The sequence below is a fragment of the Mandrillus leucophaeus genome, unplaced genomic scaffold, assembly GCF_000951045.1.
Source record: "Mandrillus leucophaeus isolate KB7577 unplaced genomic scaffold, Mleu.le_1.0 Scaffold580, whole genome shotgun sequence".
NCBI classification, from domain to species: domain Eukaryota; kingdom Metazoa; phylum Chordata; class Mammalia; order Primates; family Cercopithecidae; genus Mandrillus; species Mandrillus leucophaeus.
The window spans coordinates 1,929,982-1,944,417 of record NW_012106253.1 but is presented as its reverse complement, the minus strand read 5'-3'; the positions used below and the strand labels follow the sequence as shown (position 1 = coordinate 1,944,417).

Genomic DNA, 14,436 nt, shown 5'->3' with positions numbered 1-14,436 from the left:
GAACTAATTGTTGCCAGGACCAGAGAACATAGCTCTGGTCATAATGAGTTCTCAGGGGAGAGAGATGAATACCAACTATAAAGAAACTAAAAGACAAGCAACCACATTATTTCCTGATGGTCCTCTAAGGGTTAGAAATACATATGAGGTAGATATCTTTTAAAATAAAACCATGTTTACTACTATGCATTTAATTACTTTCCATAAATTTCACTCTATTTGCTTTACTTAGTATGAAAGAGACTTGTCTTTACTAAGGATTAAAATATAAATTATGATAATAATAACAACAATAACAATAACATCAACAGTAATATTTGCCAACGTTGAAGACTTTCTATGTACCAGGTGCTATTTAAGATTTTTACCTATATCGACTCATGTAATCCTTATAAAGACCCTCTGGGCAAGGCACTATTATTACATGCATTTTTAAGATAGCAAACATAATAGCAGCATTAGACTAACATGAATAACTATTTATATTAATGGTAAGTGAAATTCAGATGAAGAATGAGGAAATATATATATATACACACACACACACATATATACACACACACACACACACACACATATATATATAGTCAAGTGGAGACTAGGAAAAAAAGAAGTGAGAAGTATATTTCAAACAGAAAAGATGAAGGTAAGCTGTGTAAGATCACCCAATTCAATTCTCTCAGGATCAGATGTGCATGTAGTGGAGAAGAGATGAATAAACAGGTTCATATTTGACAGACAAATAGATGCATTACAAATATATTACTAAGAATTACCATGAAACAGACATAAGCCCTCAAAGTGCAAATAGAGTAAATACTGCAAAGTCATTATTTTAAAACTACACTTAAGAGAGGGTAGGGGAGGTATAGTGGAATCCACCACTGCCAATTTATCTTTATTTGAGAAAAAAAGCCTTGGAGTTAGTACACACATGTTTTTCCAGAGGTATTTACGACAAACCACGACATATCCTTCCCAGTCATTATTTCCCATTGTGGAATCATAGTCTCTATTTCCTAATTTAATGAATTTTATTTGTGAATTGCAAAAACAAATGGGGAATGCATGTGAAACTTACAACAACTGAATTTCCTTTCTATGTATACAAGTGAGAAATGACAGTGATTGGAGTAAGAAAACACAACTTGTACCCATATATATATTTTTTATTATCATTGTCTGCTTTCCTTGCACTAAATACATATAAGAGTGTAGGAATAAGGATTATTTATTATGGTCCAAAGTTGAAATTCCTGGGCTTGTTTTCAGATAATTACGTCTGTCCTCATGTATCAGCCAGAAACCCAGAGACCTATGAGGAGAAAAACCTCAATAGTCTACTCTATGCTTTTAAGCAGAAGTCCTTAGTGAAAGACATTAGATTAATTATTGAAAAAGGAATGGTCAGTGCTGCCACATTTTCCATCTGTTTAATTTATTCAAGTAATTAATACTATTTTAGACAGAATTACTTGACCTCTTTAGTTGGAAATTCTTTCCACATTATTTGATTACATATATGGATCAAAAATCTTATTGTCTCTATGGAGTTAGTAATCAATAAAAGAAAATAATCATTAAATATCCAAAGGAAAATGTTTTGTCAATTAAGAGCTAAATATATTTGCACATGAAAATGTGGTTTAAAAAAAAGAAACTTTACAAATCTCATTTACTCTTTCTTTAGAACTTAGAAAAAGTAAGAAGATCTATTTCTAATGCCACTGGAATCTTTTCCATGAAATCTAAAGTTTACTCAAGATGGTTTCTTTCACTCATCATTACTTTAAAAATTCAATTTTACTCTATGTTAATTTTTTAAAGATTTTTAAAAATTATTTAAAAGATGAGTCTGAAGATATTTCATTAGTTTTATGCTTTAGGAAATGGATAAATATTAGAAGGGAAGTGGAGTATTGATGAGAATGTTACTTTACTTTGATCAGTTAAACACTGAGATTTATCCTGACGATGATGTTTGGGCAACTGAGTCAGACCCACACACAAATATGAAATGATTAAATAAAAAGGCAATCAGCAGTGGCCTGGGAGCATTGCCTGGTGAGAGATAATACTGCAGCTCTCTAATTGGCTCGCGGCGAGCGTGCAGGATGACGGATTTCAGTTGTGGTATTGCCAGTCCTTCTTCCCCCAGCACTATTATCTCAGAGTGACACTTCCATTACTCTGAGCGAAGAAAGATGAACGTCACCTGTCAGGAGCTGGTTAATTGTGTTGCTAGATGTATGTTGCCAGGGCGCAGGTTGGACATTTATGAACATAACTGCTTCCTCTGATGTCCGCCATCCTTCAGGGATCGATATGGCTCTTACAGTAAGCGCGTAATTGAGTGAAGGCACTTTGTGCTGAGGGGCTGAAGATGAGCCCATTGTGTGAGCTTCATTGTCCATACATTTACCATAAATGAGCTGATATTTGCCATTTATTGTGTGCAGCATTGTGGAAATGGAAACTAATGTGCCACTCTCATTTGTTTTCTAGATAAATGGGGAAGATGTCCAGAATCGAGAAGAAGCCGTGGCCTTGCTGTCTAACGATGAGTGTAAGAGAATCGTGCTGCTTGTTGCAAGGCCAGAGATTCAGGTCAGAACAGAGATCAAAAGTCTTGAGACTGAACTTTATATTCATTGAATTCACTGAGTGTAAATTCGTGAATGAATTTATATTCATTATCTGCTATTCTCTATTAAATCATTATCATGGTTATCTCTCCCCACATAATCCACCAGATGGCCTATGTGGGAGCGAATTTTTAAAATACATATGAAAGCAATTAAGGTATACAAAATACAGTGAAGACTGATCTTTCCTAACTTATCAAAAATATTATACATTAAAGACTTCCTTATATTGCTCCATAGAATGGCAGCTAAATATCCCTTTTAAGAGGGGAAAAGCATACCAAATTGAATTGTGATTCTCTCCTTGAATTTTCCAGTTACTTAAATAAATACTCAAATGAAAAATGGCTGTATAGATCCTTTTAATTCTGTGTGAATCCTTGCTTTAGGTTTCCGTCTGAAAATACTTAAATGGCATATGAAGGTCTCTTGGAAGAATCTCCATGAGAGAAACACTAGCCTATCTAGTCATCAACTTAAATCTTTTTCAAATAACTTTATCAATTCAAATGTCTTGTATAGCATGATCTGGTTCCATGTATATTAAATGAATTTTTTCCACGTTTAGTGTGACCAAAACAATTGTCCAGCCAAAAACAAACTGATAGCTTCTAAATAAATTTTTTAGATCTTTATGGAAGAAGATGTCATGAAAGTAAAGGAAAGGTAATGGTGGAAGAAAAGTACCATTGGGGCTTCCTTTTATATCCTTTTTATCTCTCACCACAAGGCAGAAGGGACAATACATTGTCACCAGTCTATCCATCTGTCAGTAGTTTGAGTAAAGTTAGTTATATTGCCATTTGTCTCCTTGGTTATTGATCTGATATTTTTCAGACTCAGTAACTACATACTATCTATAAATTACATTGAGTAAGTGTATTTCAGTGTCAGACTGAATCCTGACTTGAATATAGTGGTTATAAAGGATCACCCTTTCCGCATATATTTCCTTTATGCCCTTGCCCATTCTAAATGGTTCCCATAAAGTTTGCCATAGTCTGGGGCAGAGTAAACTTACACACCTGAGGTCTTAGGAGTGGGGAAACAAGCCCACACAACCCCCACACTGCCTATATGGGAGCGAATTTTTAAATGCATATGAAATTATACCAATTATCTGGAAATTTCTCAACCCAGTTATCTCACTGCTCCCATTTTCTTCAAAAAAGAACATAATAAAGGGGATAAATGCACATTAGTGAAATTTATGATAAATTGAAGTTGCCATCTCTATTGTAGAGAAGATTTTTTATGTTATAATGTGGTTTCCCTGCCCTTTCCATGTAACTGCTAGAGAACGTCATTAATTTAGAACTAAGCATTTCCTTAAACTATGCCACATAGTGGCCATAATGGGCTGTAGAAATAATAGAAATTAATGACATAAGACCAGATCCTGTTAATCTTTGATGGAATACAAACGCTGGGTAGAACCAGTGGAAAATCTGAATATCTGGCTACACTTCTGAACTTTTCCTCCAAAAGAGTCAATGCTGAAGGATGAAATTTCAAATGAGATTTCCCTTTCCACACTTGATGAAAGATGGTTGTCTGACTCCATAGGATGCTGTCCTGCCTGTCAAAATTACGATCTGCATTAACACCTTGATCCTGAAGAAACCTTCATGCCACTGGAAGGAAGCTAATTGCCTATAGAAAAAAAAAACACAAACAGATTTCCAGGGAAATCAGGAAAAGAAATACATTTTAAGACGATACTTTAAAAATGTAATTTGATCAGTGCATGCTATAAAGTGGCCAAAAAAAAACACTAAAAAAATCTTGTTTTTATATCACCCATATTTTTCCATTGAACTCATTGTATCTCATTATTGGTTTTGTTTTGTTTTGTTTTGTTTTTGTTGCATGTATATTTTATTCAGGGAGAATGTGGAAGCTTTTTGTGTGCTTTTTCTAGCTTTTTTTAAAAATTTTTAATGTTTCAAATACTCTCTAGATTCTTGGAAATGATCTACAGAGTTGCTAGGGGCAGTATTGTGCATCTGTGCAATATTTTTAAATAACTCATTTTCCTCATTTCTTGTCAACTCTCTTTCATTTTCTGCCCATTTTCTTCCAGAGACCATTAAAGATACTGCTTTTCTGTCCTATTTCCCGCAGGACACTGGGGCAGAGAGGATTCTCATAAGAACTTGTAGCCATACCTTTGAGACAGTGTAGGTTGTTCCTTTCTCTGAGATGCTACATGTGGCCCCCTTTGGTGCAGATAGATCCCCACTCTTAGTAATGACTATCCCTCTTTTCCCACATCTCAGCTCAAGGGAGATGTCTGTCTCTGCCATTACATTAGACTCAGACTGTAGTGAATATACAGCTAGGTAGAAAGGGGGAAATAGGAGAGAGGAAGGAAGTGAGCAAGAAGAATCTCCCTTTGCTAATTGGGCTGTGTGCATCTCCAGCCTAAAAGAAAGCCTTATCAAAACAGACATATAATGACTATGGCTGGCAACTCAGGAATCTACTGGATTACTCAATGAGAAAAGAGTTACAGGAAATCATTAATTTTGACCATTTTCTCTTTATTTTCCCCACCACTTCATTTAATCCTCAAAAAACTCTGTTTCATCATTCACTATATCAGTGTCAGAAAATACTTTATTTTGACCTAAAGAAAAATTCCTTGATGTGTTTGAGAAAAGTAAGCACTCCCCATTTTAAGTAATTTTTTATGAGGTCTGGCATTTGTAGCTTTATGATACTTGAAAAAGATTAAAGAATGTAAAATTTGAACAATTATCAATTGGACCGAATTTACATTTTTAGTTGGCATAATTATCATAGCTCATCTGCATATCAAAGTCATAGGCATTTGATCAACTTATTCAGGCCACATTAAGCTAAACGAGGATGAACAAATGTGCCAGCACTTTGGGCCCCAGTTAAATTTGAGGTCATTGAAGTTCTACATGGCCTTTAATAGATATTATAAAATCTATGATTTGCCTGCATATTAATAAAGATGATACATATATGCTAATGCCTCTTTTGGTGCAGCTTAATGTCCTTTCTAGTTTGTTTTTAAGTTATAGAAGTTCAGTTATGTTTAAAAGCTTATTTTGCCAGTTCACTGGTGGTGAAAATATCTCAAACTATTATCCATGTTTGCTCACTAGAATGCTGCTATTTCTTTGTACAGAGTGATGCAGAGTTTTGACAATAATCCAGTTAATTTAATCAGCATAGACAGCTAATTTATGTAATCCAGCTCCAAAAATCCACTTTGAGGCAAATTATCTGTACTGTCAACATTGATCATATTAGCCAGGTAACCACCAGTTTTCCACTTCACTTTGTATTGAAAAGCCGAAGGGATTTGTTCAGTTTAATTTGCGTTAAGAGTCCTACAAGAATACTTGTTTTCAGCACCCATAAACAAAACCCTGCACGCCCCACACCACTCCACCACCCTTAAATGTCACATCCACTGTGGTGCTTTTCCTATAAAATTGGGCTTGAAAACGAATTAAAATAGACACGGAGTGACATTGCTTTCCTTTCCTTTTTTTTTTTTTTTTTTGGGAAGAATAACTTAGAATTTTCCTTCCTTTACAGACAAAATAAATGTTGTCTGTAGATTCTTTTGTGGCAAGCAGCCATCTTGTTAATATGGGAGCCCACCTAAAAAGAAAAAAGCAGGATGAGGATAGCATGAGCGTATGCGGGGCACTTTGTATGCAGTCTCGTTGGGGTTTGTTGTTAAAGAAAAAAGCCCAATTGTCTCATAGCCCTATTAGTAGCATGGCAGTCCTTTTAACACGGGACTGTTGGAGGTAATGAGCATGACAGCTGTGGATTATGCAGGATGCTTTTCATACATTTTGAAAGAAGGTAATGTTCTGTGCTGTGAGATTTACTTGGTTATGAGAGAAAATCTGTAGCCCTGTTTCAGGAAAGGATAAAAGGCATAAGAGTCCAATTTTTTTTTTTATCACCTTTTCTTCTTTCTGAAAGGTGAACCATGGGAGGCTGGTATTCTGAAGAGAATCATTATGATAAAAGGAACTCGTCGGGCACTGGCCATTTAAGTTTACTCTATTTTACCATGAGTTCTCACTAACATGATATAATGTACTAATGTATTCTTTTGCAGCTAGATGAAGGCTGGCTGGAAGATGAAAGGAATGAATTCTTAGAGGAGTTAAACTTGGAGATGTTGGAAGAAGAGCATAGTGAAGCAATGCAGCCCACTGCCAATGAGGTGGAGCAGGTAGGGCCAACAATTTGAACTACATGATTTGAGATGTTGCTTGTTCTTTTTTAATGTGTAACCATAAATGGAGATGAAAACAAAATCAAAGGGTTTAATCAAACATCTCTGTCATGGTAATTTTTTAGAGCAAATTGTCATCTCAAATGAAGCAGAGGGAATAAATAAAATGATTTTCCATTTCCAGTTTGGGAAGCTTGGGGACCATTGTGAATACAGTACAGTAGTATTCAAATGTTGACCCAGGCACTACTTCAAACTCACTGCAGAAATTTCAGAGTAAAAAATGTGTGTTGCTTCTCAATATGCCAGCTGAAAACAAACTGAGGTAGCCTCCCCAACAAGTAATTTTTTTTTTACTTTAAAATATTAATGTATCTATTTGAATACTTAGGCTATCACTATAGGATGAAGATGACGTGATGTAAACCATCAGTTTTATTTGCGTACTGGATGGCGTGATTACACCTGTATATTCTGAATAATCATAGAGATTATCCTTGGTCTTATGGCTGCTGTTGACACATTTCCCATAGCATAACTTGTGCAACATTTCTCATAGCATAGTTTGAGATTATTGACATCCTTTTGCCTTGAAGTCACATATTCATTCAACTAAAAACTTTGAACGCCTAATATACTCCAAGCACCCCATTTGAAACTGAGAATACAAAGAAAAATGAGTAGAACTGCTGTCACTAATGGATTCATAATAAGTGAAAGATCACAGTGTGATTATTATATTATTTTTATTGTCGTTTTCCCATTTTACAAAAACAAGTTCAATAGATTCTAGATTTTTTATGTTACACTCATGTCATTTATCTGCCTGATATAATTTTGTTTTCAGTTTACAGATTTGTTTAATTATCTTCGTATTCTCAACATTATTATTATATGTATTGTATTTATATATATATATATATATATATATGTTTTGTTTTGTTTTTTTTTAAGATGGAATCTTGCCCCGTCACTCAGGCTGTAGTGCGGTGGCACAATCTTGGCTCACTGGAACCTCCACCTTCCGGGTTCAATTGATTCTCCTGCCTCAGCCTCCTGAGTAGCTGGGATTATAGGGACCACCATGCCCAGCTAATTTTTGTATTTTTAATAGAGACGTGGTTTCACCATGTTGGTCAGACTGGTCTCAAACTCTGACCTCGTGATCCACCTTCCTCGGCCTCCCAAAGTGCTGGGATTACAGGCATGAGCCACTGCGCCCAGCCTCTTTTTTTTCTTTTTAAAGATAGAGTCTCGCTCTGTTGCCCAGGCTGGAGTGCAGGGACACAATCTCAGCTCACTGCAACTGCCTCCTGGGCTCAAGTGATTCTTCTGCCTCAGCCTCCTGAGTAGCTGCAACTACAGGTGCATGCCATCATGCTCAGCGAATTTTTGTATTTTTAGTAGAGATGGGGTTTTACTAAATTGATCAGGCTGGTCTTGAACTCCTGACTTCAAGTGCTCCACCAACCTCAGCTTCTGAAAGTGCCAGGATTACAGGGGCCTGCCACCACACCCAACTAATTTTTGTAATTTTAGTAGAGATGGGGTTTCACCATGTTGACCAGGCCGGTCTCAAACTCCTGACCTCAAGTGCTCCACCAGCATCGGCCTCCCAAAGTGCTGGGATTACAGGAGTGAGCCACTGCACCTGGCCTCAACATTAACTCTTAACACATCTTAAAAGATGATAATTTTTTTGAAAATCTTGACAGGCTTAGAAACATGCAGCACAAACATTCTATCACTTTACCACGCTGAATAATGAAATATTCAGCTTGCTAACATCCCATAACAGAAATGTGTATGTGTGTACACATGTCCACATATTAAATACATAATTAGATTACACAGTATAGCATCAACATAGTCATATGTGATATACTCATTTGCTCATCATATGGAGTTTGGCCACTCCACAAACAGAAGTTCATGCTCACAAGTAATATCGCTACTGTGGTAACTGCCTTTCAATATAGATAGGACAGATTAAAATTTTTATGTATAACTTCAACACTGGCCACAAATAAAGATATTTTTGGTGGCAGCTGCTGGTTACAAACAAGAAAGTCCTTGCTCCAGGCCTTTTTTTTTCTTAGATACAAAATGTGACCTGATACTGAATTGACAGGAGGATGTTGGAATAAGGCAAGCAGGGAGAAATCCTGTCCAGGAAAAGTGATATGGTGTCAAATGCTGCCTACTCATCAGAGGTAATACAAATGTTAGGTCTTGTGAGGTAACACTAGATGTCCCTGAGGTTAGATTCTCATTGTGTGGAAATTTTTCTTCACCATGAAATGAAAAAAATGATGAGAAGTACAGAAACCTTTAAAAATCCTTTGCCCTTATAAACAATAATACTACATTAGAAATGTCTAGGTAGAAACATTGCATGTCACTATAATAATTCCATAGGGAAATGATAAATGATAGGGTAACATTGCATTAGAAACTAGGAATTCTAGGTTTGAGAATGGAAAACTCTTTTTATTTTCACAGTTGTTCATAGACCAATAACAAAGAAAAGGGAAAATTCAATTGAAAAAATAAAATACATACCCATATGTGAACCTACTTTATGGAAAGTTTCATTTTATATAGTATTCTTGGTCTTATGAATGCTGTTACATTGTGCAACATCTCCAATAGCATAATTTGTCATTATTATTTCAATTGTGAAATAAGAAAAAAATTACTAGTCTTCTTGTATTTTTCAGCTCATGACAAGATATTAGAAAAATATAATTATAAATAACATGATATATAAATTCAACTGCCCAGTATCAATAACATCCTTTGAGAGTTATATGGTATAGTATACAGACATTGCCATATTAAATACTATTGTTACCTTGTAAGTCACAGCCTAGGGATGCAGCAAGCTTTCCATTGTTAGTTACAGTTACTTATTATAATTTTTTTAATCAACAAGACATGTAAGATAAATCTCAGTGTGTTTTCAACAAATGAAGGAACATATTCCAGGGAAAGATTGAGAGTCATAAAATAAACTGATACTGATACATGGTTATGTTCTCGCCTCTTCAATTTATGTTACTTTTTTTCTGCCATTACTTTTGTGGAACAAAATAATGATTATCTAGAGATACCTTTTAGACTTCTTTTAGAATACCTTTTATCACCTGTTCCATCCTTATTTAGCACTAGCTGTTTGCTTGATTATATTTAATTATGTAATTACATCTGCTAGAGGGATGGAGCTAGCTATATCTACTATCTATCTATCTATCTATCTATCTATCTATCTATCTATCTATCCATCCATCTATCTATCTATCCATCTAACTATCTATCTATCTATCTAGTGAATAAACTTAGGCATGAGGCAGATATAATCTAGAAACTGCCTTATAGATTATCATGTGATGACTGATAGAGGTGAAAGTAACTTCACAATATTCCCAGAGAAAGAACGACACATGCATCTTATTAGGACAATTACAGTTAATTGTTTTACGTGAAAGCCAAAAATTACCAGAGTCTCTCTCTCTCTCTCTCTCACTCATACACACACACACACACACACACACTCTCTACATAAACATACATGGATACATATATACATATATGTGATATATATGTCAAAAATTATTTGATATTATGTCCATGTTTGGCAATCAGTGCTGTTCAAATTTTCCTGGGACTGAATTTTTATTATTAATAGACTAAAACTTATCTTTGAAAAAAAATCCCTGGTTAAGAGTAGAGAAATCTTATACAACCCAAATGAGTCCTAAGACATTGTTGTTGCTTTTGAGAAACATGATTTAGAGTGCACTGAGGTCACAGCCCATGTATTCAAGAATATGGCATCCTGGACATATAAGAAATTCTGGCACTGGAAGATGAAGCTTTGCCTCTGTCATTAATAACCCGAATCTGTCACTAATAACCTGAATCCATCTGGGATTAAGCATCCTCCCCTATAGACAGCAATGTCCTAGACTCCAGTACATAATGTTAACTTATTCCTAAATCTCTGTGATGTTTGGCTTACCCATTGTCAGCATATTACTAAGCCAGCGATACATTACTAAGCCACCTTCACCCCTCAAGTTTCCCAAGTAAGAGAAAACCTAAAGAATCACTTATTTGAATGTATCCTGTCTTATTTATATCCAAGTGAATATCATAGCCATATTCAAGCAGCTTTTGTTTTCTTCATTTCTTGTATAAAAAGCTGTCATGAGCTAATTTCCTTTATTTCTAAAATTGTGATGGACCTTAAATTAGAGCAATTTTCTAGGAGATGCAACTTTGCAAGAAACATTGGTTTTCAAGCAAGATTTTTAATAACCAATGTCTTCCAAACTAATTAATTTTCTTTGTTCTTTCATTTTCTTTGTTCACATCATTTTCTTAGCCAAAAAAGCAAGAAGAAGAAGAAGGCACAACAGACACTGCAACATCCTCATCCAACAACCATGAGAAGGACAGTGGAGTAGGACGTACAGATGAAAGCTTGCGAAATGATGAGAGCTCAGAGCAGGAGAATGCAGCTGAGGACCCCAATAGCACATCTTTGAAGAGCAAGAGAGACCTGGGGCAGAGCCAAGACACTCTAGGAAGTGTTGAACTTCAGTACAATGAGAGCCTCGTGTCTGGTGAATACATTGACTCAGACTGCGTTGGCAACCAAGATGAGGACTGTGAAAGATTCAGGCAGCTCTTGGAGCTCAAATGCAAGATTCGAAATCATGGAGAGTATGACCTGTATTACTCGAGCAGCACAATTGAATGCAATCAAGGGGAGCAAGAGGGAGTGGAGCATGAGCTACAGTTGCTTAATGAAGAGCTGAGAAACATTGAGCTTGAGTGTCAGAATATCATGCAAGCTCACAGGCTCCAGAAAGTGACAGACCAGTATGGAGACATCTGGACATTGCATGATGGAGGATTCCGGAATTACAACACCAGCATAGATCTGCAAAGGGGAAAGCTGGACGACATCATGGAGCATCCAGAAAAGTCTGACAAGGACAGTTCTAGTGCTTACAACACAGCTGAGAGCTGCAGAAGTACTCCGCTCACCGTAGACCGTTCCCCTGACAGTTCCCTTCCAAGGATGATCAACCTCACCAATAAGAAAAACCTGAGAAGCACAATGGCAGCCACCCAGTCCTCTTCCGGACAGAGCAGTAAAGAGTCGACCTCCACCAAAGCCAAAACCACTGAGCAAGGCTGTAGCGCTGAAAGCAAGGAGATTTTGGAAGGCAGCAAGCTTCCTGATCAAGAGAAGGCAGACAGCGAACACATCCCTTACCTCTCTCCTTACCACAGCTCCTCATATAGATATGCAAACATCCCAGCACACGCCCGGCATTATCAAAGCTACATGCAGTTAATTCAACAGAAATCTGCCGTCGAGTATGCTCAGAGTCAGCTCAGTTTGGTGAGCATGTGCAAGGAGTCTCAGAAGTGTTCAGAGCCCAAGATGGAATGGAAGGTGAAAATTAGGAGCGACGGGACACGGTACATCACAAAGAGACCCGTGCGAGACCGCATCCTGAAGGAACGTGCCTTAAAGATCAAGGAGGAGCGGAGTGGCATGACCACAGACGATGACACCATGAGCGAGATGAAAATGGGGCGCTACTGGAGCAAAGAGGAGAGAAAGCAGCACCTGCTTAGGGCCAAAGAGCAGCGCCGCCGCCGTGAGTTCATGATGCGCAGCCGGTTAGAGTGTCTCAAGGAGAGCCCTCAGAGTGGCAGTGAGGGCAAGAAGGAGATCAATATCATTGAACTGAGTCACAAAAAGATGATGAAGAAGAGAAACAAGAAAATTTTGGACAACTGGATGACAATCCAAGAACTGATGACCCATGGGGCCAAGTCTCCAGATGGCACAAGAGTCCATAATGCCTTCTTGTCGGTGACCACTGTATGACCGAATGAATGGAATGCATGTGACTGATTTTCAGAGGATGCTACCAGTTTCGGTAGAGTATGATTGCCTCGTTCAATGTGGCGTTTTTATATATATTTTGTGACTCTTTATAGTTTAAATTTTTTGTAAGCAAAAAATACCTGGTAAATTTTCATTTGTTTTTCATATACTGGTACCTTCGTTTTGGCTGAGATCTTTCTTTTACTTGTGATATATTCATATTACTCGTTTATTAAAAAAATCAAAAACAAAAGGAAAGAAAACAAAAAAAAAACTTGCACAAAAATACTGAGGAGCCAATTAATTTCCTACTTCAATGTATCTAATGTAAGTGAAAATCTGGATTTATTTCTCTAGTTTACTTATTTTCTACTTTAATAACAACTTAATGCCAAAACATTTCTATGCTTGTTTCTTGGCATAATATGTTTGAAATCAAACCTGTTTGTAATAAATCATGTGCCACATCTTGTCTTACACATAAAAGCCACTGCTTTTTAACATCCCATTGTACATTTAACATATAAATGGTGTTAACATCTCATTGTACATTTAACACAAAAATGGCCATTGTCTTTGTCTCAGTAAAGTGTAGGTGGACAATCTTCCTGTGATATGTAGTGACATTGGTCATGTAGCTAGATAATGGTGGTAATTGTGACAATTAAAGAGAAATAAATTATTGATTATCCTTCAGAAAACTTATCAAGGAGTGTTTTATTTTCATTGTCCACTGTGGTTAACAGTTATAAATTCGTTATATGTGTATACTACTTAGAAGACTCCTAATTGTGGATTATAAAATGTGCACATTTTCTATCACTTGTTTCCAATAAAGTTGTATTGAAACATTCCCTATAGATCACTGTGTCACATATGCCTACCAGGATTAAATTCAATAATATATGTACGGCATGTAACAGGTGCTAATTCAACATTCAGTAGCCATTAGTTCACGTTCCCCTTGCCTGCCACCCACTTTTAAGGTAAAGCCAAGAAAAATTTAGAGAATGTCGTGGAGAGAGAGTATCAGTGAAGTTTCTGAGATTGTTTATAATGTTGCAATGTATGTTAGTCTGCTCTGGCTATCATAACATAATGCCACACTTAAACAACAGGAATTTATTTCTCATAGATCTCACTTTATTGCCAGGCTAGTCTCAAATACCTGGATTCATGCGATCCTTCCACTGAGGCCTTCCAAAGTGCTGAGATTACAGGTGTGAACTGCTGTGCAGGGCATCAATTTCTCATGGTTCTGAAGACTTTGAGTCAAGGTCAAATATACTGGGGGGTAGGGTTTCAACATATGAATTTTGGAGGAACACAATTCAGTCCATAGTACTATGTGCATTTATTTAGTTGATAAACAAATTTTAATAATTTATAAATAATTTTAGGGAACCATATTTGCAAAAATCTCAGCATAGTCAAGTATAAATGCTTCATATGTCAGTTTATTAAAAGGTAAGATTATTAGATGACTAAACTTTTTAAATCCTAACTTTTCACCATATAAATATCTGAACCATATTGCATGTCCATCATCATACCTCCAAAGCAAAAGACCAGATCAAACTATGTACATCCAAACATGAGTTTGATCAAATTTTCATTCAACTCAGTAGATTGTTTTAATGTAATGG

The 14,436-nt window shown here is 36.4% G+C and overlaps 1 protein-coding gene across 2 annotated transcripts in view; it reads left to right on the top strand.

Moving 5' to 3' along the window:
• The window catches only part of PDZRN4 (PDZ domain containing ring finger 4), a 136,774-nt gene extending 123,283 nt beyond the window's left edge, over positions 1 to 13,491 (top strand). For both annotated transcript variants that reach the window (XM_011999060.1, XM_011999062.1), the window contains 3 exons: positions 2,506 to 2,607; positions 6,760 to 6,876; positions 11,267 to 13,491. In XM_011999060.1, the coding sequence (XP_011854450.1) occupies positions 2,506 to 2,607; positions 6,760 to 6,876; positions 11,267 to 12,790 (1,743 nt within the window). In that variant the 3' untranslated portion in view covers positions 12,791 to 13,491. The remainder of the gene's footprint in view (positions 1 to 2,505; positions 2,608 to 6,759; positions 6,877 to 11,266) is intronic.
• Positions 13,492 to 14,436: the final 945 nt, after the last annotated feature.